The sequence below is a fragment of the Prionailurus bengalensis genome, chromosome E2 (assembly GCF_016509475.1).
Source record: "Prionailurus bengalensis isolate Pbe53 chromosome E2, Fcat_Pben_1.1_paternal_pri, whole genome shotgun sequence".
Lineage (NCBI taxonomy): Eukaryota > Metazoa > Chordata > Mammalia > Carnivora > Felidae > Prionailurus > Prionailurus bengalensis.
In genome coordinates, this window is record NC_057352.1 from 15,588,937 (window position 1) to 15,611,225 (window position 22,289).

The 22,289-nt window shown below is 58.6% G+C and overlaps 2 protein-coding genes and 1 long non-coding RNA gene across 8 annotated transcripts in view; 1 reads left to right on the forward strand and 2 right to left on the reverse strand.

The window, feature by feature from the left end:
- The first annotated feature begins 8,856 nt into the window (after positions 1–8,856).
- CAPN12 (calpain 12) lies at positions 8,857–21,203 on the forward strand. The gene is made up of 21 exons (XM_043599003.1): positions 8,857–9,580; positions 10,144–10,213; positions 10,368–10,486; positions 10,651–10,784; positions 11,529–11,697; positions 12,756–12,830; positions 12,901–12,986; positions 13,057–13,131; positions 13,756–13,919; positions 14,013–14,245; positions 14,519–14,530; positions 14,661–14,869; positions 15,006–15,048; positions 15,146–15,205; positions 15,725–15,782; positions 16,160–16,230; positions 16,331–16,393; positions 16,984–17,062; positions 20,011–20,127; positions 20,214–20,272; positions 20,366–21,203. Exons 1-21 carry the CDS (start codon positions 9,344–9,346, stop codon positions 20,390–20,392), a joined length of 2,160 nt encoding a protein of 719 aa, XP_043454938.1. The 5' UTR covers positions 8,857–9,343; the 3' UTR covers positions 20,393–21,203.
- LOC122494095 lies at positions 13,810–14,896 on the reverse strand. The gene is made up of 3 exons (XR_006300101.1): positions 14,787–14,896; positions 14,219–14,294; positions 13,810–13,926 (listed from the first exon to the last, which is right to left on the reverse strand). It is a non-coding gene; the product is annotated as an uncharacterized LOC122494095 (long non-coding RNA).
- Positions 20,815–22,289, reverse strand: part of ACTN4 (actinin alpha 4) — a 71,028-nt gene continuing 69,553 nt past the window's right edge. For all 6 annotated transcript variants that reach the window (XM_043598999.1, XM_043598996.1, XM_043598997.1 and 3 more), the window contains one exon: positions 20,815–22,248. In XM_043598999.1, coding sequence (XP_043454934.1) covers positions 22,090–22,248 — 159 coding nt within the window. In that variant the 3' untranslated portion in view covers positions 20,815–22,089. The remainder of the gene's footprint in view (positions 22,249–22,289) is intronic.

The window sequence follows — 22,289 nt, forward strand, 5'->3', positions numbered from 1 at the left end:
CTTCGTCTGGACGCGGAGAGCAGGTTCAGAGCGGGGAAGACGCTGACGAAGGGTCAGAGCGATGCCGCGGCCGGGGCGGGAGTGGGGCCCCGCGGCCTCGGAGGGCAGTCTGTGGCCGGACGCCTCCGGAGGGTCGCCTCCGGAGGGTGGCGGTGGGCGTTGGCTGGTGTCCAGCGCCGCTTTTCCGGGCGGCCCGGCCTGGCCCGGCCCGGCGGTCGTGCGGTGGGGACAGCTGATGGGGGTTTGGAGCGGGCCCAAGCTCCCCTCGGTGCCCCCTCTGCGGAACATCGGAGCTCCGAGCCGCTGCGTCTGCAAACGGGCGAACGAGTCCCCGCACGTCTGGTCCCTGAGACCCCGAAATGGTGGGGACGGTGCCTGGGCCTGTGCGGGCTCCCCGCGCCGCTACCCGCCTCGTCTCGCCTCTACCCCGGCTCTCCCGCCTGGGGTGCGGGGCGCGGGCCTGGGCGGGGTGGGCGGGGCAGCGGATGGGGCGTCGCCGGCCTCCCAGCTGTGGCGGAGTGGGGACAGGCTCCCGCCCGTGTCCCCGGGGCAGACGCGCACTGAACCGGCACCTCCCGGAGGAGCTGCGTGGGGACGAGTGGGGGGTGTGGCGCGGTGCGGAGGCAGGGGGACACCACAACCAGGCCTCACGAGCCCCACATCCACTCTTCTCCACCTGTGCTCACAGATGGCCCCGGGCCCTGGCCCTGCGGTGTGACAACCAGGGTGTCTGAGTAGTGGGCGCTCACGCAGACGCCCAGTCAACCCCCACTGCCAGGCGATTTTCTAGTCGAAGGTGACTACTCATCACTTAATGGCTATGGGTGGAGGGAAGTCGTGACTCCGCGATGCGACAGTCGCCAGGCTGGGTCCGTTATTATGAGATGGAGACCCGGCGCGCTGGCTGGTCCCCCACTGCGGCTGGGGCTCGGGTCCGGGGTGGGCAAGTCTGGAGCCACGCCCCTGGAGGGTTTTGCCCGTAGTTTCCGGGCCGGCTTCCTTGCGAGGTACACGTCGCCTCCTTGCGGCCTCTGTCGAAGTTGCCACGCTGGCAGTCGGTGCTGGAGGTAGGATTACCCTGGTTTCGTCTGAGGATGCAAAACTTTGTGGGGCTTCCAAATCTGGGCGAATTCGAGTCCTTTCAGCATCTGAACTTTTTCTGTACTTGACATCTTCCGCCTGCAGCAGCCCCCCTTCTTTCTGGGCCCTTCTTTGTATATTTTGGGTGGTTCTTCCTCTCCCAGTGGGAGACCTGAGAATATCTACAGCGATTGGTACACCAGGGCTGTCTGTTAAATGAACTAATTTTTATTTTGTCTGTGTCGTGTAATTTTGGAACGTTTAAGAATTTTTTGAGGGAACCTGGGTGGCTCCATCGCTTAAACGAGGGACTTCGGGACTTCGGCTCAGTTCATGATCTCCTGGTTCCTGGGTTAAAGCCCCGCATCACGCTCTATGCTGACAGCTCAGAGCCTGGAGCTGCTTTGGATTCTGTGTCTCCCTCTCTCTCTGCCCCTCTCCCGCTCCCGCTCTGTCTCTCTCTCAAAAATAAATAAGGATTGGGGCGCCTGGGTGGCGCAGTCGGTTAAGCGTCCGGCTTCAGCCAGGTCACGATCTTGCGGTCCGTGAGTTCGAGCCCCGCGTCAGGCTCTGGGCTGATGGCTCAGAGCCTGGAGCCTGTTTCCGATTCTGTGTCTCCCTCTCTCTCTGCCCCTCCCCCATTCATGCTCTGTCGTCTCTCTCTGTCCCAAAAATAAATAAACGTTAAAAAAAAAATAATAAGGATTAAAATTAAAAAAAAAAAACAGAAAGAAAAGGAAATTTGGGTACCAACCCGTATGGGACAAATTTCAAAAAGTATAGTGAAAAAGTAAGACATTGTTGGCACGACTGGTAAACTAGGTTGGATGATGGTGATTCATCCGTGTTAATTTCCTGATATTCACTTCTTTTTTTTTAATGTTTATTTTTCAGAGAGAGAGAGACAGAAAATGAGCAGGGGAGGGGCAGAGAGAAAGGGGGGGGGGAGACAATCTGAAACAGGCTCTAGGCTCTGGGCTGCCAGCACAAAATCTGACACCGGGCTTGAACTTGGGAATGGTGAGATCATGACCTAGGCCGAAGTCCGATGCTCAACCAACTGAGCCACCCAGGGCCCCCCCCCGCCCCCCCGCGGTTTTCATTTCCATCTTACCTTGTGCATAGTGGAGAATGTTCGTGTTTATACAAAGTATCATTACATATTATAGTATTTGGAGGTGAAAACGCAGCATGTTGGCAATCTATTCTCAGGAAAAAATTGAGGTTTGTGCTGTACTTAGAAACTTTTGCCATTTCAGGGGCACCTGGGTGGCTCAGTCAGTTAAGCGTCCGACTTCGGCCAGGTCATGATCTCACGGTTCGTGAGTTCAAGCCCCGCGTCGGGCTCTGTGCTGGCAGCTCAGAGCCTGGAGCCTGTTTTGGATTCTGTATCTCCCTCTCTCTCTCTGCCCCTCCCCAGCTTGTACTCTTTCTCTCTCTCTCAAAAAGAAAAAGAAAAGAAAATAATTTTTTAAAAGTTTGCCAGTTCAAATATGTGTATATATATATATTTTTTAATTTTTTTTTCAACGTTTATTTATTTTTGGGACAGAGAGAGACAGAGCATGAACGGGGGAGGGGCAGAGAGAGAGGGAGACACAGATTCGGAAACAGGCTCCAGGCTCTGAGCCATCAGCCCAGAGCCCGACGCAGGGATCGAACTCACAGACCACGAGATCGTGACCTGGCTGAAGCCGGACGCTTAACCGACTGCGCCACCCAGGCGCCCCAAATATGTGTATATATTTAATATATAGACCATTTGATTTAATTTGTGTGTATGTTGTGAAGTAGGGGCCCAACTTCATTCTTCTGCACATGGATTCCCAGTTGAAAAGACTATTCTTTCATCATTGTATTGTCTTTTTTTTTTTTGTCAACGTTTATTCATTTTTGGGACAGAGAGAGACAGAGCATGAACGGGGGAGGGGCAGAGAGAGAGGGAGACACAGAATCGGAAACAGGCTCCAGGCTCCGAGCCATCAGCCCAGAGCCCGACGCGGGGCTCGAACTCCCGGACCTCGAGATCGTGACCTGGCCGAAGTCGGACGCTTAACCGACTGCGCCACCCAGGCGCCCCTCATCATTGTATTGTCTTGACGCACTTCTCAATATTTGATCATCGATGTATGTGGTTTTTTTTCTGGAACTTCAAATCTATTCCATTTATCTACACGTCTGTCCTTATCCTAATAATACCATCTTGATTAGTGTGATTTCAGTCCTTTAACTTTGTTCTTTTTCAAACTTGTGTTAATATCGAGTCCCTTGCTTTTCCATACAAACTTTATCTTTTTAACGTTTATTTATTTGTAAGAGAGCACAAGCGAGAAAAGGGCAGAGAGAGGGGGAGAGAGGATCTGAAGAGGGATCCACCGCTGACAGCAGCCTGATGTGGGGCTTGAACTCATGAACCGAGAGATCACGACCTGAGCCGATAGATGTCAGACGCTCAACCAGTTGAGCCACCCAGGTGCCCCTCTCCGGATAAACTTCAGAATTTCCTTGTCAGTTTCTGAAAAACAAAATCAGCTGTGATTTTGATAGGTACTGTAGACCAATTTGGGGAGTATTGTCATCTTAACAATATTAAGTCTTTGGATCCATGAACATAGGATATCTTTCCATTTACTGAGGTCTTCTTTAATTTCTTTCAACAATAGTTTGTAAGTTTTAGGATACAACAGTGCCTGAATCCATTTTATTGTTTCTCTGATTCTCTAATTCACTTACATTTACTTTTGTGTTTATTATTTCTTCCACTCACTTTGTTGTATTAAAAACTTCTATATACTTAGTTTACTGTGTCATTCTTTCTTATTATTTTTATTTTTATTTTTTCAATGTTTATTTATTTTTGGGACAGAGAGAGACAGAGCATGAGCGGGGGAGGGGCAGAGAGAGAGGGAGACACAGAATCGGAAACAGGCTCCAGGCTCTGAGCCATCAGCCCAGAGCCTGACGCGGGGCTCGAACTCACCGACCGCGAGATCGCGACCTGGCTGAAGTCGGATGCTTAACCGACTGTGCCACCCAGGCGCCCCATTCTTTCTTATTTAATAACAACATAATTTAATTCTATTAACATAGCTCTGATAATATATTCTATGCATTATAATTATCTGCATTTTTAAAAATGTTTTTCATTTATTTTGAGAGAGAGAGAGAGAGCAAGTGCGGGAGGGGCAGAGAGGGAGGAGACACAGAATTCGAAGCAGGCTCCAGGCTCTGACCTGTCAGCACAGAGCCTGATGCGAGGATCCCACTCACGAACTGTGAGATCATGACCTGAGCTAGGTCATGGACAGAGCTAGGAGGCTGGGGCTTCAGGCTGCTACATCTCTCCGCTGTGTCCCTCACTGGATGTGCCCTCAGTCACAGAGAACGGCCTCACCCAAGGTCATGCCCCTCCCAGGGGCTGATCCCTGCCAGTGACTGGATGGTCCTGGGAGACAAAACGGGTCCTGATCCCATTGCTTCAACGGGGACAAGCAGTAGAGTGGCCACCCCGGCTCCAAGTCTCCTCATAGCATTGTCTGAGGCTTATCTCAACCAAGTCGCCCCTCAGCCCAATCCTGCCCCCCTCACTTCCTTTTGGGGGTATCGCCTCAGGGTCCACAAGAGCCTTTTTGCAGGCAGTTCTTTGTCTCTGGGTCCGCTTCTAAGGAACTCAACCTAAGACACAGGACAATACAAATACATGTGTCATTAAGGTATGCTCTAGGGACCCTCAGGTGACCTAAGCCGAAATCCGCACTTCCAAAATAGCCAGCATGCGGTGAAAAGTCCGATAGACAGTTACTACAAGAGCTTCAACTATTTACCTTTGAGAAACACAAGGGACTCCATTAATTAGCATGACGAATGTTAGAAGTGGGTTTTCATTTGTGTATCGAGTGGCTTATTAATGATTACCTTAGTGGGGGTGCCCTGGCTGGCTCAGTCGGTAGAGCAAAGGACCCTTGATCTCAGGGTCATGCGTTCAAGCCCCACGTTGGGCATAGAGTTTACTTAAAAAAAGAAAAATTAATGTAATGTGTGTAAAAATGGGCTGTTATTGGTGAAACTGGTAACATGCAATGTTGGCTCAAATATTTCAGATACTCCCCACTCTTGTTTGGACAGCATGTAAAAATCCAGTGAACCTTCAGGGCGCCTGGATGGCTCAGCTGGGTAAGCATCCAACTTCAGCTCAGGTCATGATCTCATGGTTCGTGAGTTCAAGCCCCGCATCCTCAGTGAGGAGCCTGCTTGGGATTCTTTCTGCCCTTCCCCTGCTTGTGCTCTCTCTCTCTCTCTCTCTCTCTCTCAAAATAGAATAAAACTAAAACATTTAAAATAATCAAACAAAAAACAATAACAGAATCTACCGAACCTTCATCATCCACCTTCAGGAATGGTGCCCAAGGCATGAATTCTAAATCATCCTGTGATCGCTCGATGGTTCCAGAAGGACCCTAGTTGCCTGGTTAGCTCTATGGCTAACTGAATGGTCCTCAAGGATGTGGTCAGGTGCCCCTGAAATGAACCTTTCATGAAAGGTGAGTTCAGAGCACCTAGAAGGATAGCCTGCGGGGACTTCATCAAAATTACATCCGGGGCGCCTGAGTGGCTCAGTCAGTTAAGGGTCCAGCTCTCGATTTCAGCTCAGGGCATGACCTCATGGGTCGTGGGTTCGAGCCCCACATCAGGCTCTGCGCTGACGGTGCAGAGTCTGCTTGGGAATTCTCTCTCTCACCTTCTCGTTGCCCTTCTTCTGCTCGAATTCCCTCTCCCTCTCTCTCTCAAAAATAAATATACATTAAAAAAAAAAAACACCTTATAGGACGGGTTGCAAAGCTATTTTTGTTCCTACCTATGAATCATCGTCAGCGACTGCTCTGTCTCTGGCTAGTCCAGACGGGGCAGGTCTCCGCTCTGCTCCCCCGTCGGGGTGGCCTTCGCTCTCCAGCACACTCGCCTCTAGCTGCTAATCGGTGTAAGCCCAGTATTGTGTTCAGATCTCAGTTCTCCCCGGGGAGGGATCAGTAGCTGCCAGGAATTGGAGGTAGGACTTTCCCCTCACACAAGCTCACTACTGGGTAATTTGTTACAAGAAAACCTCTCAGAAGGAATTCTACACATGGGAGAATATTAAACAAACAAAACCAAAAACTAAAAAACAAGCCATGCTCTGGGGCGCCTGGGCGGCTCCGTCGGTTGAGCGTCTTTCAGTTCCTCGTCATCTCACGGTTCATGAGTGTGAGCCCCGCGTCAGGCTCTGTGCTGACAGCTCAGAGTCGGAGTCTGCTTCGGAATCTGTGTCTCCTTCTCTCTCTCTCCCCTGCTTGCTCTCTCTCAAAGAAATAAACATTTAAAAAATTAAAAAAAAATAGTAAGCATTTGCCATTTGTTATGTGTGTAACAGATACCTCCTACACCCGGGAGTGGGGCTTTTCCTTTTCATGATAGTGTGTTATATATATATATATATGTCTTAATGGCTCAAGTGCAGCCCTAACTTGGTGAAGCAAGAACACTTTGAGGGTTATGTAAGGGGTAGAAATGGAGGAAACTAGTACCTGATCTCTTACTCCATAGGGAATTAGTGTCCTGGGCATGGTTGCAGAAATCATGCCCGGAAAGTCGGAAAGGTTTCTTTTGGTTTCTAGCGACAAAGAAAAAGACCGTTAAATTGAAATTAAAACTGGGGAAAAGAGGGGGGCAGAATTTCTTGGCTCCTTGAATGTAAAATTCTGGCTTCAAGCACATCCGCATTGTGAGACTATGCTGGGGTGGGGGGGCGCCTGGGTGGCTCAGTCGGTTAAGCCTCCGACTTCAGCTCAGGTCAGGATCTCATGGTCCTTGGGTTCGAGCCCCGCGTCGGGCTCTGGGCTGATGGCTCGGAGCCTGGAGCCTGCTTCCGATTCTGTGTCTCCCTCTCTCTCTGCCCCTCCTCCGTTCATGCTCTGTCTCTCTCTGTCCCAAAAATAAATAAACGTTAAAAAAAAAAAAAAGAGAGAGAGAGAGAGAGAGACTACGCTCATGGAATCTTTCTCTCCCTGTCGCCTGGAGGTGCTTTGCTCAGCGCTGTCCTCATTCTCAGGACGGGTCTCAGGACAAAGGTGGCCGAGGTGGAGTCTGGCTGCTCGGGGTTTTCCCTCCCACCAGCTTCGCAGACCCAGAGAAAGAGAAGCCACGTGTCCGGAGTCTCCCAGGAATAGCAGGGGGTGTGGCCAGGGCTGCGCTGCTCCGATTGGCTGGTTTGGGTCAAACGCCCCTCCCCGGAGCTAGGGGGAGGGGCCAGCCGTCCTGGAGCCACACGGCTTGAGACTAAAGGACCCTTGGATCCCCAAAACGTATTGGGGGTGCCGATTCCAGAAACAGCGGTGGAGGATACTCGGCTCCCAAAGCAACAGACGTCCAGGACTCTGGCATCAATGCGTTTTTCTTTCGTTGGCGGGGGAAGGCGTATCTGGGACCCTGGACGTAAGGAGGGAGATGGAGAATCAAGCGAACTCTTGTTCGTGGGATGTGATCAGAGCCTTGCACCAGGGCAGGCAGCCGGCAGGGAGCTAGGAAGAGCTGTGGCCAGCGGGGACCTGCGGACGGAGGCCAGGAGGGGCCGGGCAGGTGGCGAACGGTCTGTGATCTGACAGGCAGTCTCCACAGGCAGTTTCCTGCTCACTGCCAGGTGTCAGTCAGGTTTTAGTCAATGCTTCCTCCTACTGTTAGTAGTAGTACTTGGGGGGCAAACAGGGGAAAGGGCTGTGACCTCTCGGTGGGAATGGGGGCCTCAGATGCACTGGGAACAGCTGTCTCCTGAGCATCCACGTGTCAGGTGCTGCTCTGAACATGTCCCGCGGGTTCACTCATTTGCTTCTCACGACAACCCTCTGACGTTGGTCCTATTATTATCGTTCCTGTTGTAGACATGAGGAAACTGAGGCACAGAGAGGTTAAGTGACTTGCCCAAGACACACAGTGGCATGAACCCCAGCCCCTTGGCTCTTAACCCTGGCAGGTGTTCCAAACCACTGTCACCTGCCTCACATGGCGGGGGGGGGGGGGCCTTGGCAATTCTACAGGACGGTACCCTGTTTTATGATCCCTTTTTGGTGGCCACACAGCCAGGGGCTCAGACAGTGTCTCTCGGTCCATTCGGAGGGAAGAATGCCTGAGGACTCAGGGACATCTCTTGCCACAGAGGTGACAGTGCAGGGGACCCCCGCTGGGGGTAAAAGTCTGCCAGGACCCAGACTGGTGAGTTTGTGGCCTCTCAGAACCAATTTCCATCACTTCTTCCAAAGGCTCCAGCTTCCTTTTGGGGAAATATCGCTCCACTGGACCCTGAGTGGCACGTGGGTAGGGTGGGGTGTCACGGTCACGGTCACGGTCACGGTGGGCCCACCTCCCGACCCGGGGCAGGTAGGTGCAGAGTGGGCCCTCCACAGTCAGCCCTGTGTGGGGCAAACAGGCCGAGGTCCGCCGTGTCGGGGAAGGGGGCGGCAGGGTCCTGGTGGCCCAGGAGGAGTGAGCCAGAGGGGGCCCGGGGTCCACCGTGGGTGACTGGAGAAGCTACAGGGGCAGAGAAAAGGGCGGTGAGGGACGGACTGGGAGGCACGCACCAGACCGAAGGTACAGAGAGAGCGAGACACCCCCAAAGAGATACGGAGAGAGGGATGGAGACAGAGGGAGATACGGACAGAGACGCAGATACAGTGACAGGAACCAAAACAGAGCTAACAACAACAACAGCGAAAATAAAAGCAGAGGAAGGCAAAAGGAGACAGCAGAGATGGACAGAGACAGAGTCAGTGAGGCCGAGGCAGAGAAGAGAGACACCACGGCAGAGAGAGAAGCCGTCTGATGGAGAGACGAGGAGAGACGCAGACACGCAGGATAAACACGCCGCCCTCCTCACCCCTGCGGCCCCAGCTCCACAGAGGGCGAGGCAGGGACGAGATGGCAGAAACACCCCCCCCACACTGACCTCCTTCCAGGACTCTCTGTCCCTCAGCTCTGCCCGCCTTCCCTCCTGCTGTTGGCCAAGCCCATTAAGTTTCTGGCCCAGCCACAACTGAAGGCCCCACGCCCTGGGGAGGAAACCACAGAAGAGGCGTCCCCGCTGCCTGGCACCCCAAACCATCAATTAGTATTAACAAGGGAAGGCTCCTCGCTGCCTAAAGACCCCCATCGGAGCTCTGATGGAGGGGAGGCCCCACCCCCATGACTCAGGAGGTTAAAGGGCCCGGGGGCCAGCCTGGGAGCCCAGAGTGTCCCGATGGCGTGTGGCGGCAGGAGGGTCACTATCCAGCTGGTGGACGAGGAGGCAGGGCCTGGAACCAGGGGCCCGAAGCCCTTTCGGGGCCAGAGATACGAGGCAATCCGAGCAGCCTGCCTGGATGAGGGAATCCTGTTCTGCGATCCTTACTTCCCTGCTGGCCCCGATGCCCTTGGCTACGATGAGCTGGGGCCGGACTCGGAGAAGGCCAAAGGGGTGGAATGGCTGAGGCCCCATGTAATGTGTGGCTGGGGGCTGTGGGGGTTGGGCCGCTGGGTCTGAGGGAGGAGGGGGCTGTGGGGGCTGGGCCGCTGGGTCTGAGGGAGGAGGGGGCTGTGGGGGTGCTGAGCTTCTGGGTCTGAGGGAGGAGGGGGCTGTGGGGGCTGGGCCCCTGGGTCTGAGGGAGGAGGGGGCTGTGGGGGTGCTGAGCTTCTGGGTCTGAGGGAGGAGGGGGCTGTGGGGGTTGGGCCCCTGGGTCTGAGGGAGGAGGGGGCTGTGGGGGTGCTGAGCTTCTGGGTCTGAGGGAGGAGGGGGCTGTGGGGGTTGGGCCCCTGGGTCTGAGGGAGGAGGAGACTGGGAGTCCCGGATACGAGGAGGAGGGCTGGCTGTTGTGACTCCCGGGTCTGGCGAGGCCCAGGGAAGCCGAATCCCTGTCCACGGGCTTTACAAGCCTCTCCCGGGGTTGGAGGCGCTCATTGCCCTGGAGCAGTGAGGGCAGGAGGGGACCCAGGCATCGGACCTCTCAGTTGCTCCTTCCCTCCCTTTCCTGGCTGAGGCCCGGAATCCCCCAACCCCCCCAGGAGTTTTGCGCCGAGCCCCAGTTCATCTGTGAGGATATGAGCCGAACAGACGTGTGTCAGGGGCGTCTAGGTAAGACCACCGAACACTCTGGGGCCCCCAGAGCTGGCAAGTTGCAGCTGGGACCCTGCCGGCTCGGCCCCTGGGTCTCCCCCTCGGGCTCTCCTCTCCCCACGCCTCAGTCTCCCTCTTTCCAGGCTCCCCCAGTCCTCATCTCTCCCCCCAGGTAACTGCTGGTTTCTTGCGGCCGCTGCCTCCCTCACTCTGTATCCCCGACTCCTGTGCCGGGTGGTGCCCCCTGGACAGGGGTTCCAAGGGGGCTACGCAGGTGTCTTCCACTTCCAGGTAGCGCTCAGGACCTCTGTTCATGCCTCAGTCTCCCCCACGGTGACGTGGATGTCGCCGTTGACACTGTCCCCTTGGGGCTGTAATTCGTGGGCCGGTGCGGCAGGGCTTGGGGTCGGAGGACGGGGTCCTTGGAAACCTGGACCCTGCCCTTCTCGCACCAGCTCTGGCAGTTTGGCCGCTGGGTGGACGTCGTGGTGGACGACAGGCTGCCGGTGCGTGACGGGAAGCTGATGTTCGTGCGCTCGGATCAGCGGAACGAGTTCTGGGCCCCGCTCCTGGAAAAGGCCTACGCCAAGTAAGGACCCGGCACACGTCCCGGCCGGCAGGCCCCACCCCACAAGGGGTCCCCGGAGGCGACGGCTGGGACACTCTACTCAGCCCGCCAAGGGTCCCAAACCACGTCACGGCTCCCAGGCCCCTGAGGTCACATCGTCCCCTGAGGGCCTCCAAATTATCAATACCTCCCTCTATCCACATGTCACACAAAACGTTCCTAGAGACCCACCAACACTCACAATTCCTCAGGAGCCTGAAATCTCCCCTCTCGGGCCCTGGAGCCACCAGGGCTAAGATCTCCCCCCTTGGGGGACCTGAGAATCCAGAAAAAATCTCTCCTACTATACTGGGAAGCCCAAAGCACCTCCCAAATATTGAGTGGAGTCCATGGAACCCTCGATCTTTGCTTTTCTCCACCCTGTGGCTCTGAAATCCCCCACAAGCCCCATAGAGATCACCCCCAACGCAGACATCTCCCGGAGACTCAGAGTTTCAGACACGGCTCCCGGGATGCCCAGAATTCTGGCAGGGCTCTCCTGTGATCTCCCACATCACACAGTCCTGTGGCCCAGGGACCACAGGTCCAATCTCCAAGGGCTTCCAGACTGTGCCACAGTCCCCTACCCACCTTGGGAGTCTGCAGATGTCAGGGTTGGCCCCCTGGACCCGCACACCCCAGGGGACCCCAGGTCCCGGGGCGGGGACGGTGCGTGAGATGCTCATACATGCCCGAGACGTTCCCACCCCGGACCTGCCCCCACAGGCTCCACGGCTCCTATGAGGTGATGCGAGGCGGCCACATGAATGAGGCCTTCGTGGACTTCACAGGCGGCGTGGGCGAGGTACTCTACCTGAGGCGAGACACCCCAGGCCTCTTCTCCGCCCTGCGCCATGCCTTGGCCAAGGAGTCCCTCGTGGGCGCCACTGCCCTGGTGAGAGAGTCAGACCCCCATGGGGACCCCCATCAGGACCAGGGCACAATCAGGGCTTGAGAGGGGTGGTGGGGGGGGGGGGTGGACTCCTGTGCCTTCTTCTCTGTTCTGTTCACTGTTGGCTGGTCTTTCTCACCCATCCAACTCCGGCAAGTCAAAAGGAAATGTATTTGCTCCCATAACCCAACGGGCTTCAGGCACAGCTGAATCCAGGTGCTCATCCAGTGGATGTTGAGAATGTGTTTTTCTATTCCTGGTTCCAGATTAGTTTCATTCCTGGGCGGGCATTCCTCTCATGGGCTCCAAAGGGCTCCCACAACTGCGGGTCCCTCCTACCACCCCAGCGGTTTTTATTATTATTTAAGTGGTTTTTAAAAAAAAATTTTTTTTAAATGTTTATTTATTTTTGAGACAGAGAGAGGCAGAGTATGAACAGGGGAGGGTCAGAGAGAGAGGGAGACACAGAATCTGAAACAGGCTCCAGGCTCTGAGCTGACAGCACAGAGCCCAACGTGGGGCCCGAACTCACGGACCGCGAGATCATGACCTGAGCCGATGACCTCAGCTGAAGTCGGAGGCCTAACCGACTGAGCCACCCAGGCGCCCGCCCCCGCCCCCACTTTTTTTAAGGCAAAGCCTCTTTCTGAGAATTTCAGCGAAAGTCTTAGGATTGACTTTCATGGGCTCAGCTTGAGTCATACGTTCATCTGTGACCCCATCACATAGTCATTCGCTGAATTGGTCTAATTCCTTCACTCATTCGTTTGCTTAATCCTGTGCTCAGTTACGGATTCCCGGTCCTTTGGGTTTCTCTGCCTCTTTCAGTCTCTGGCCTGCATCTTTCTCTCTGTCTACGTCTCTGTCCTCTCCAAGTATTTTTGTCTCATCTTCCTCTTCCTCTCTCGCCTTCACTCCCCCATCCGACGCCCTCTCGGAGCTCTGGTTGACCCCTGCTGTGGGGGCAGGAGAAGGGGGCGGGGGGGGAGGGGGAGGCAGAGAGGAGCAGCCACTCTCTTGTCCCCCCACCGTGGCCTCAGCATCCCCTGTCCTCCGCCCAGAGTGATCGGGGCGAGTACCGCACCGAAGACGGGCTGGTGAAGGGACACGCGTATTCAGTCACGGGCACATACAAGGTGAGTATCCCCCGCGAACGGGCTACAGGGGTGCCTCGGCGCCACCGCCCACGGATGATGCCGTCCTCAGGTGTCCCTGGGCTTCACCAAGGTGCGGCTGCTGCGGCTGCGGAACCCATGGGGCCGCGTGGAGTGGACCGGGGCCTGGAGCGACAGGTGGGATGGATCCGGGGTGGGGGGGGGGCTCGGACCCGCCCGCCCTCCCCTCACACCCCAGTCTCCCTAGCTGCCCACGCTGGGACGCGCTCCCCGCCGAGTGCCGAGACGCCCTGCTGGTCAAAAAGGAGGATGGCGAGTTCTGGTGAGGAGCCCAGCCCAGCCCTGCCTCTGGACCAGCGCCAGGCCGACGGGGCTCAGGGAGGGGGCGAAGCCTGCTCGAAGGGACATGGGGCTCGTTCACGGGGACGAGTCTTAACAGCTAGAAACTGTCCATATGGTGGTAACTTCGGGGTTGGGTTCTATCTGGGGGAGTCGAGGAAGAATTCGCAGTAATATTAGGGGAACTGGGAAGAGCAGTAATCTTCGGAGGGCTGAAGGGGGCTGGCTAACATTTAGGGCCATTGTAGGAGGCTTGCTGGTGTCGGGGGCATTTTAAGGGGCTTAAGGATACCAGCTGCTGAGAGCCCGAGGGTCTTGATGTTTGGGGGCTGAAGGCAGTTTGGCAATATCGGGGAGGAGTGTGTGGAGCTCGGTTGTCTGTGGGGCATTGCCGGGGACTTGGAGAGATCCGGGGGAGCTGGGGGGCTCAGCGATCTGGGGTCCCTTCCGGAGATGCGGTACCATCTGGTGGACTGATGGGTACTTGGCGATGTTTGAGGAATCGGGGAGGGTTGTGGTTGGGGGGCGGTCATCCTGGGGTCTTTGGCAGACGGGGGCCCCGGGCAGGTGGCGGCTGGGGAGGACCTGAGTGCTGGCCACCCGGCAGGATGGGGCTGGAGGACTTCGTCCGATGCTTCAACACCGTCCAGGTCTGCTCGCTGAGCCCCGAGGTGCTGGGCCCGAGCCCAGCGGGGGGTGGCTGGCACATCCACACTTTCCAAGGCCGCTGGGTGCGGGGCTTCAACTCTGGCGGGAGCCAGCCTGGCAACGGTGAGGCCTGGAGGGCGCCCCAAGAAGCGAGCAAGGGGTGGGGGGAGGGCCGTGGCAGGCCGGGTGACCCCCTCTCTCTCCCCCCTCCGCTAGAGACCTTCTGGACCAACCCCCAGTTCCGACTGACGCTGCTGGAGCCCGATGAGGAAGAGGACGATGATGAGGAGGGGCCCTGGGGGGGCTGGGGGGCGGCAGGAGCGTGGGGCCCTGCGAGGGGTGGCCGCATCCCCAAGTGCACCGTCCTTCTGTCACTCATCCAGCGCAACCGCAGGCGCCTGAGGGCCCAGGGCCTCACTTACCTCACCGTGGGTTTCCACGTGTTCCAGGTTGGACCCCAAGGCTTAGCGGAAGCAGCAGGGGACAGGCGTGGAGGGGCTGGGAAGGCCGAAGGGGTGGAGGTCAGAGACAGGACAGAGCCGAGGGCATGGGGGTGGGGGGTGGGGAACAAGGGGCAGGGAAGGTCGCCGAGGGCGCAGACAGGAGCCGGGTCCAGCGGGGGTCGCAGATGGGCTGGCCAGGGCAGGGCCTGATGATGGGGGGAATGGGAAGAAGAGGGAGGTGTGGGGGGCTCTGACTCGCCCCGTTCTTCCTCCTTACAGATCCCCGAGGAGGTGGGTCGCGGCGGGGTCCCCCAGATCCCGGCCCCGGGGGCTCGGGCACCCGGCGCCAGGGCGGCGGGCGGACAGCGTGACCGCGGGCGGCCCGGGTCACGGTCACGATCGCGCCGCATTGGCCCCGCAGCTGCTGGGCCTGTGGGACTCCCCGCGCAGCCGCGCGCTCCTGCCCGGCCTGCTGCGCGCCGACCGCTCGCCCTTCTGCGCCCGCCGCGACGTGAGCCGCCGCTGCCGCCTGCGCCCCGGCCACTACCTGGTGGTGCCCAGCGCCGCCCGCGCCGGCGACGAGGCCGACTTCACGCTGCGCGTCTTCTCCGAGCGCCGCCACACCGCCGTGTGAGCCGGGGCACCCAGACCCGCCCTCGGGAGCCCCAGGGCCCCGCTTCCCGGGACCCCCGCGGGGATCTGCTCGGGGGCCCGAGACGCGGGGGGGAGCGCGTCCCCTCCCCCACTTCCCTTGTGTCATTTGCAGGGAGATCGATGACGTCATCAGCGCCGACCTGCACGCCCTCCTGGTGAGGGGCTGCAGGGAATGGGCACTGCGGGGCAGGACCGGGTGGGGGTCCTCCGGGCCGGCACTAAACTCCACGCCACCCCCGCCCTGCCCCACAGGTCCCCTACGTTCCCCTGGAGCTGGGGCTGGAGCAGCTATTTCAGGAGCTGGCCGGAGAGGTGAGGATGGGGGGACCGGGCGGAGGGGGTCCACCCCTCCCCTTAGACACCGACACCCCACCCCCCACCATCCTGGGTGTCTCATTTTGCTTTAGTTTCTCCGTCCGTCTGTGCTTAAATCTCCTGATTTTCTGCTCTCACAATGCTCACAGCTCTTCCCTGCCTCAGGGCCTTTGCTCAGTCTGTGTACCTTTGCCTGGATGGCCCTCTCTCCCTTCGCACCCCCTGCCCCGGCTAAAGCCTCATCTTTCTAACATGCCCTTCTCTGGAAGCTCTCCCACACTCTCCCCCCGGGGCTGGTCAACTGCAGGCCTGCTGTGGACTCCAGGGGCCCAGTGCTTCTCCACTGCAGCCCTGTCTGCTCTGGGGACAGGTCTCTAGCTCTCCCTGGACCATGAGCTCTCTGTCACTGCGGTGTCCCCAGCATCACCCAGCATGCTAATTTGGTCAGCCCCCAGCTGTGCTGTGTTGTCGAATGGCCTGAGTGAATGGCCTCACACCTTCTCTCTCCTTGAGCAGGAGGAAGCACTCAGCGCCCCTCAGCTCCAGACCTTATTAAGCATCGCCCTGGAGCCTGGTGAGTTGGGGACCAGGGTGGACCCCACGGACCCCCCATGTGTGTTAATTCATGATGCTGCTGGGAGTCAGGTCACGGGAGCCCTGGACTCAGCCTGACAGCGTCTTCCCACATGTGGGGCCTGTGGCAGGACTGAGGCCACCCCGCTCAAAAGGACCCCCCTTCTCGAAGGGAGGCAGGGGGCGTAGCTGCCACGAGGGGACTTGGAATCCCCTTGCCTGGGTTCACATGTCGGCTCTGCCAGTTCCCGGCGGTCACTTGGCTCTCTGAGCCTCAGTCGCTGGCATGAGGACAGCGGTAGGGGATAGCGGCAGTCCCCAGCACTCGTGATGACGGCCAGCTCACAGGAAGTACTCGGCTTCGTTTGTTTCCTGCAGCCAGGTCCCATGCCCGGACCCCTCGAGAGATTGGGCTCAGGACCTGTGAGCAGCTGCTGCGGTGTTTTGGGGTATATGAGGGGGGCAGTGCCTGGACAGGGAGGATGGGCATGCTGGGGCCCGTGTCCCCCTTCTGGGGACAATGACTTTAACCAGATGCCCCATCCCCAGAACGGGCAAAGCCTCACCCTGCACCACTTCCAGCAGCTCTGGGGCCATCTCCTGGAGTGGCAGGTAAGGGGGGGGGGTTGGGGGAGCCACCTCCTCCCGGAAGGTAAGGCACTTTTACTAACGAGGACATAGGTGCCCTGTGGGCTCACGGGGCCCCAGGGGAGGAGAAAGTGGACCACGTCATACCAACGTGGAGGGACGACTTGGAGGGATCTGGCCTTGTCCCACCTGCCCTTCTGTGGTCCCTCCAGGGGCACTAAGTGGCTCAGGGGTGGAAAACACAGGCTCTGGTCCTGGTTTGAAATCCCAGGCTCCCAGGTCGGCCCCCCTCTGGCCTTGCGACCTTAGGCAAGTCACCTCCCCTTGAGGGACCTTTGTCTACCAGCGGGGGTGTTAATTCCCGCCTGGTCCAGGGCCTCCCTGTGCTGAGCCCTCTCGAAGCCCCTGGTGGGTGGAATCCGTCCGGCTGTTACTAGTATTCCCATTTCACAGACTGGGAAACGGGCTCAAAGTGGTAGAGCTGCCTGCCCAGGGCCCGAAGCCAGGAAGAAAGGGAGCTGGGTGGGAACCCAGGCTGACTGGCCTCCAAGGTCCCCTTTTCAGGGGGCTTGGGGGGCTCGGGGGGTGGGACTGACCCGTGCCTCCCCGCCCAGGCCACATTTGACAAGTTCGATGAGGACGCCTCTGGAACCATGAACTCGTACGAGCTGAGGCTGGCGCTGAATGCGGCAGGTGTGTGCGGGGGTGCCACGGGGACGGGTCTGCTCCCTTTCCTACCCGCTGTACTCTCGCAGGCCTGGCTGCCTGCTCACCTTAGTTTGCTGCCAGCTCTGGGCCGGGACTGGATGCCCCCGGGAGACGGGGCGCGAGGGGGGATGGGCCTGGGAGGCTGCTGGGGGCCTGGAGCAGGGCCTCCCAGAAGGGGAAGAGAGGGGAAGCCTGGGAGCCCGTGTCTGACGGGCACCGGTCCCCAGGGCACTGCGGCAAAATGGCCCATATTGCCCTGAGTTTGGGCTGGAATCCTGCCTGTACTTACTCCCTGGGGGGCCCTGGGCACCTGAGTCCCTCTCCTTGATGGAGTCTCCGTGTAAAATGGCCAGGACACAGGGCAGCTGGGAGGAGCCCGCAGGGCTCAGTGCTGGGGGAAGCTGCTTCTAGTTACTGCCCCGGCAAAGGTTTAGGAAAGGCTGGCTTCTTCCAGGAGAGGAACAGCCTCATTCCCTCTGTGTAGCACGAAATCCGGCCCGAGGGGGCGGAGCCAGGGAGCAAGGCTTTCCCTGGGCTCTGAAGCAAGTTAGGGATGTGCCTGTGTGCGTGAAGGGGCTGGGACCAGAAGGGAACTCCCTGTCGCCCCCCCTGCCGCCCCCCCCCCCAGGGCTCATCTGGCACAGCGAAGCCCAGGGTGAGACACGGGGGATGGGAGGCAAGCCTGACTGCCTGTGACCCAGTCTGAGAGGCAGGGGGGCCCTGGGGGAGAACCTTTGACGTCCAGAGACATGCAAGAAAAGAGCCCAAGCGGAGGGGAGATGGAGTCAGATAGAAGGCTGGGAGGTGTGGCACAGAGACAGAAATGGAGTCCCGGGCGGACAGAAGCAGAGGCGAGAGCGAGGGGTGATGGAGGGTTTGTGCTGTTCGTATTACTGGGCTTCTCGTCCGTGCCTGGTGTTAATCTAGGCAGAAGACTGATAAAGCGCTCTTGCGGGTGGGGGTTGACGTTCTGGTGCGGCAGACAGGTGACGAACAAGATCATCTGGGTCATATGGTAACACATGCTATGGAGGGAAAAGAAAGCAGGTGTATGTGTGTGTGTGTGTGGGGGGGTGGCCTGGGACACAGCGGTCAGGGAAGGACCAGGGTGCTAAGGGAGACTGAACCTCAGGGACACAGGACCAGGTGTGGTCTAGACAGAAGGGGCAGCCTGTGCAAAGGCCCTGAGATCAGAGCGTGGGCCCCGCTGCAACAGCTTCAAGGGGCCAGGTAATGGACATGAGAGAGGGGGCTGGTGTGGCCAGAGGAGGAGGGTGGGGAAATGGCAGTGGTCAGAGAGGAAAGACCAGTGGGGTGAGAAAGCAAAGCTCTATGAGGCCTCATGAGGACCTAGGCTCTTTGAAAAATCGTTTAATATGTAGGAGAGGAAGGAGATAAGGCAAGTCCAAGGTCAGGGTATGTGGGGGGCTGGAGCCAAGAGCAAAGGGAAGGTCCCACTGTGTATGGAGGAGGGAGCGCCGGGGAGGGGACCAGCAGGAAGCAAGCTCCAGGGGCCCCTGGAGATGGTGGGCGGTCTCGGGGAGGGAGGTCAGCAAGAGAAGCGACCTGCTGCAGCTCAGCCGCACTCTGCGTGTTCCCCGGATACCTGCTCTGCTCCTGGCCCTGTGCCGGCTGACGCTGGGGGTTTGGTGGTGACCGGAAACCCTTCCCTTACCTCCAGCGGCTTCCAGAGCCACCAAGGACAGGGACAGCCCAGAGGGGTCAGGGTGGGGACGGGGTGGACACAGGGAGCCAAGGAGGTGCTCCACGCTGCAGGCGGGAAGGGCGGGGGGATCGGAGAGGGCTTCCTGAAGGAGGCGGCACAAGGCTTAGGAGCGTTCTGGGCAGAAGGAACATCGCGTACCAGGGAGGCAAGACAAAGCGCAAAGTCCAAGTGCAGGAGGGGTTGGAGGGGTAGATGAGGCGTGGTCTGCGAGGGCCACCGGGCGGTTAAGGACAATGGGGGCCCTGGGGAGGGGTCGCAGGGACCTAGTGAGCCACGCGAGGGGTTTCCCAAGCGGCAGGGGATCCCGGGCAGGACCCCACACCAGGCAGCACACGAGAGTGGCCAGAGGAAGCAGTCTGCATGAAAGGTCAGTAGGAATGTGAGGGGGCAGCTGAGGGGTTCTGGCCCCTTCTTGGGCTCTCCCACCTCCTCCGGCCAGGGTCCCCCCGGCTCGGGCCAGATGAAGGCCGGGGGGCTGTGGGAGGTCACACTGCCAGGGTGGGGCTGCAGGCCCCCGACCTCCTCCGGGCCGTTCACAGCACCTCACACAAGGCCCAGCAGGTGATGGCACCAGACAAGCGTTTCTTTGGTGAACGAAGGCACAGAACAGGGGGCAGAGATGGGCTTTAGGAGGCGGCAGAAGCCCGTGAAATTGTCCTCAGAACTGCGTTTATGTGGCCACGTGGGGGAAGGGGGAGCCGTCCTGCAGCCCTGGCTCTCGGGGGGTTACCTGACCTGCAACGCGGTCTGTCAAAAGCCTATTGAGATGTGTCATCAGAGGTGATTTTTATCAGGTGATTTCTGAAGTTTAGAAATTGCCTCTGCTAGGAGTATGAAGAGAGGCTGTGTGTGGGACTGACGACGTTTTGCTGCACAGAAACATCCTCCAGGGTCCATTAGCAGAAACTCACCAGAATTTAAAGAATAAGACTGACACACAGTCGTTGTGTGCCACCGTTCTGAGCTCTACGTGGGGCATCTTCGCACAGCCTTGCGGGGTCGGGGCCGTCACCGTCCCCGTCTGACAGAGAAAGCCGTGGCACGGAGAAGTGAAGGGAGCTGCCCGCGGCCGCATGGCGGGGACAGGCAGAGCTGGGCTTCGAGGGGCGGGAGCAGCTCAGTGTCTTCCCCGGGGAGAGTCGCGGTGGGGCGCGGCGCTGAGGTGGGGCTCACGGGACGGCCGAGGCTCAGCGGTGGCCTCCCCTAGGCTTCCACCTGAACAACCAGCTGACCCAGGCCCTCACCAGCCGCTACCGGGACAGCCGCCTGCAGGTGGACTTCGAGCGCTTCGTGTCGTGCGTGGCCCAGCTCGCCTGCATCTTCCGTGAGTGCCGCCCGGGCGCGGGTGGGCCAGGGGGAGGAGGTCTCCCACGCGCCACGGCGGGTGCTCAACCCGCCCTCTCCGCACAGGCCACTGCAGCCGGCAGCTGGAGGGAGGCGAGGGCGTCGTCTGCCTGACCCGCAGACAGGTGAGCCTGGGCCAGAGGGAGCGGCTCGGGGCGGCCGGCTGGGCGTCCTCCCCGGGGACCTCTGCCTCGAGCCGGCGGTCCTCTCCCCCCCAGTGGATGGAGGTGGCCACCTTCTCCTAGCAGCGCCTGCGGCCAGAGGCGGAAGAGCCGCCGGGACCCCCTCCGCCTCTGCCCGGCGCGCGGGGCCGGTGCTCGGGCGCGAAGCGGCGGTTCGGAGCGTCGCCGCGGGAGCCAGCCTGCCTGGAGCGGCTTCTGGCTCCAGTGCCCACCAGCCGGGCGATGCTGGCCACGCGGCTCCCCGCACTTCTCCGCGCTTCGCTCGCCCCATCCGGACGCGGGGATGGCGACGGCACTCTTCTCGCGCAGGCTGCACGACGTAGCGCTCGGAGCCTGGCAAGAGCGGGTCCCCGGTAGCACCCTTTTTACAGTCACGGGGACGGGGATCTCCCAGGCCCAGCCTTGCTCTGGGAAGAGGTTCTCCCATGGCTCTGCTAAGCAGAGAACGGAGACGGGAGACAGAAAAAGAGAGAACACCGTAGGAATCCTTCTGAAAAATATTACATGTTTTATTATCCTGTCCCCAAGAAGGGTGGTTTATCCAGAAACCGAGAAAAAAAAAAAAATCAAATCAATCAGAATAAACTCAAAAATGGGGAGGGGGGAGGAGGGGGAGGGAGCAAAACCCATCAACTAACAGGCGGCCAGGCCAGCAGCCCACCCTCCACCTCGGGAGGGTCCCCAGAGACCCGTGCCCAATGACAGACGGCAGAGAGGAAAAGCGGGAAGGGGCTGGGGGAGGGCGGCAGATCAGCTACGTCTTCATCATGAGAGCAGAAGGCGGCAAGGATGTGTTGCTAGGTGAATATATATTTATATAATAAATCCGTAAGTTAATAAAGTAAATAGTAATTCTCTGAAAGTTTTTAATTCCTTTTTTATAGGTTTTTCTTGTGTGTGCATTTTTTGTTTTTGTTGTTTTGTGTTTTTTCTTTTTTTTGTTTTTTTTTGTTTTTTTGTTTTTTTGTTTTTGCTTTTTGGTCCTTAGAAAAATCTGAGAGATACACATGTCTGGACAAAGCAAGGCGGGGGCTGGCTGGGGGTGGGGGTGAGAGGCTGGTCTGCCCAACCCTACTCCTCCATTGCAGAAAAGGAGGGTGCTGAGTTGCACCCCCTCATCTCCTGGCAATCGCAGGTGAGGGGAGAGGGAAGAAGGGAGCAAGGCGGGGTTCCTCTTTCCTGTAGGGCAGCTGTGTCGCCCTCTGCTGGGCCCACCGCAGGGCCCACGGCAGGCCAGGGCGGTTCCTGGACAAGGCACGTAGGGCTTTGGCCTGGATGTGGGAGGCCTTGAAGGGACCTCGTGGTGGTGGTGGTGGTGGTGGTGGTGGTGGTGGTGGGTGGGGGTAGGCAAGGGGAAGGGACAAAGTGTGGGGGGCATTCCTAGGGCCTGGAGGGGACCTGTTTTGCTGTGGGAATCCACGGTCCCCTCCACATAGTTAAAAAACAAAACAACACATCATATATATTTACCAGACCAGAAGCGCTGACCCCGAAAGTCTCCCTCACCTCTATGCAGGGGGAGGGGGCCAACAGACAAAGAGAGAGGAGAGAGCCTGCCCCAGCCCCTCCCTGCCCACCCCACCCCCCACCCCCACCCCCACCCCCCGGAAAGAACTGACAGAGTGCGTTGCATAGATACAGAGTCAGAGGAACAGGACCTGGGAGGCCCCCACAGCGGGGAGAAGGGCCAAGGGCTCCCCCAGCCCCTCCTGGAGGCTGTGAGGAGGGGGCGTTCGGTTGGGGTTTCTCCAGTGGGGGCCTCACAGGTCACTCTCTCCGTACAGGGCTGTGGAGAAGGACTTATAGTCGAGGGCGCCAGGCACAGCATCAGGGCCCTGGTACGGCGCCATGCGAGCGATGCAGTACTCGGCCTGGTCGGGGGGCAGTTCTCTCCGCAGCTCCTCGGCCGTGATGAAGTTCTAGGGGTGGGAGGGTGGGACTGTGAGCCACCCCCCACCCC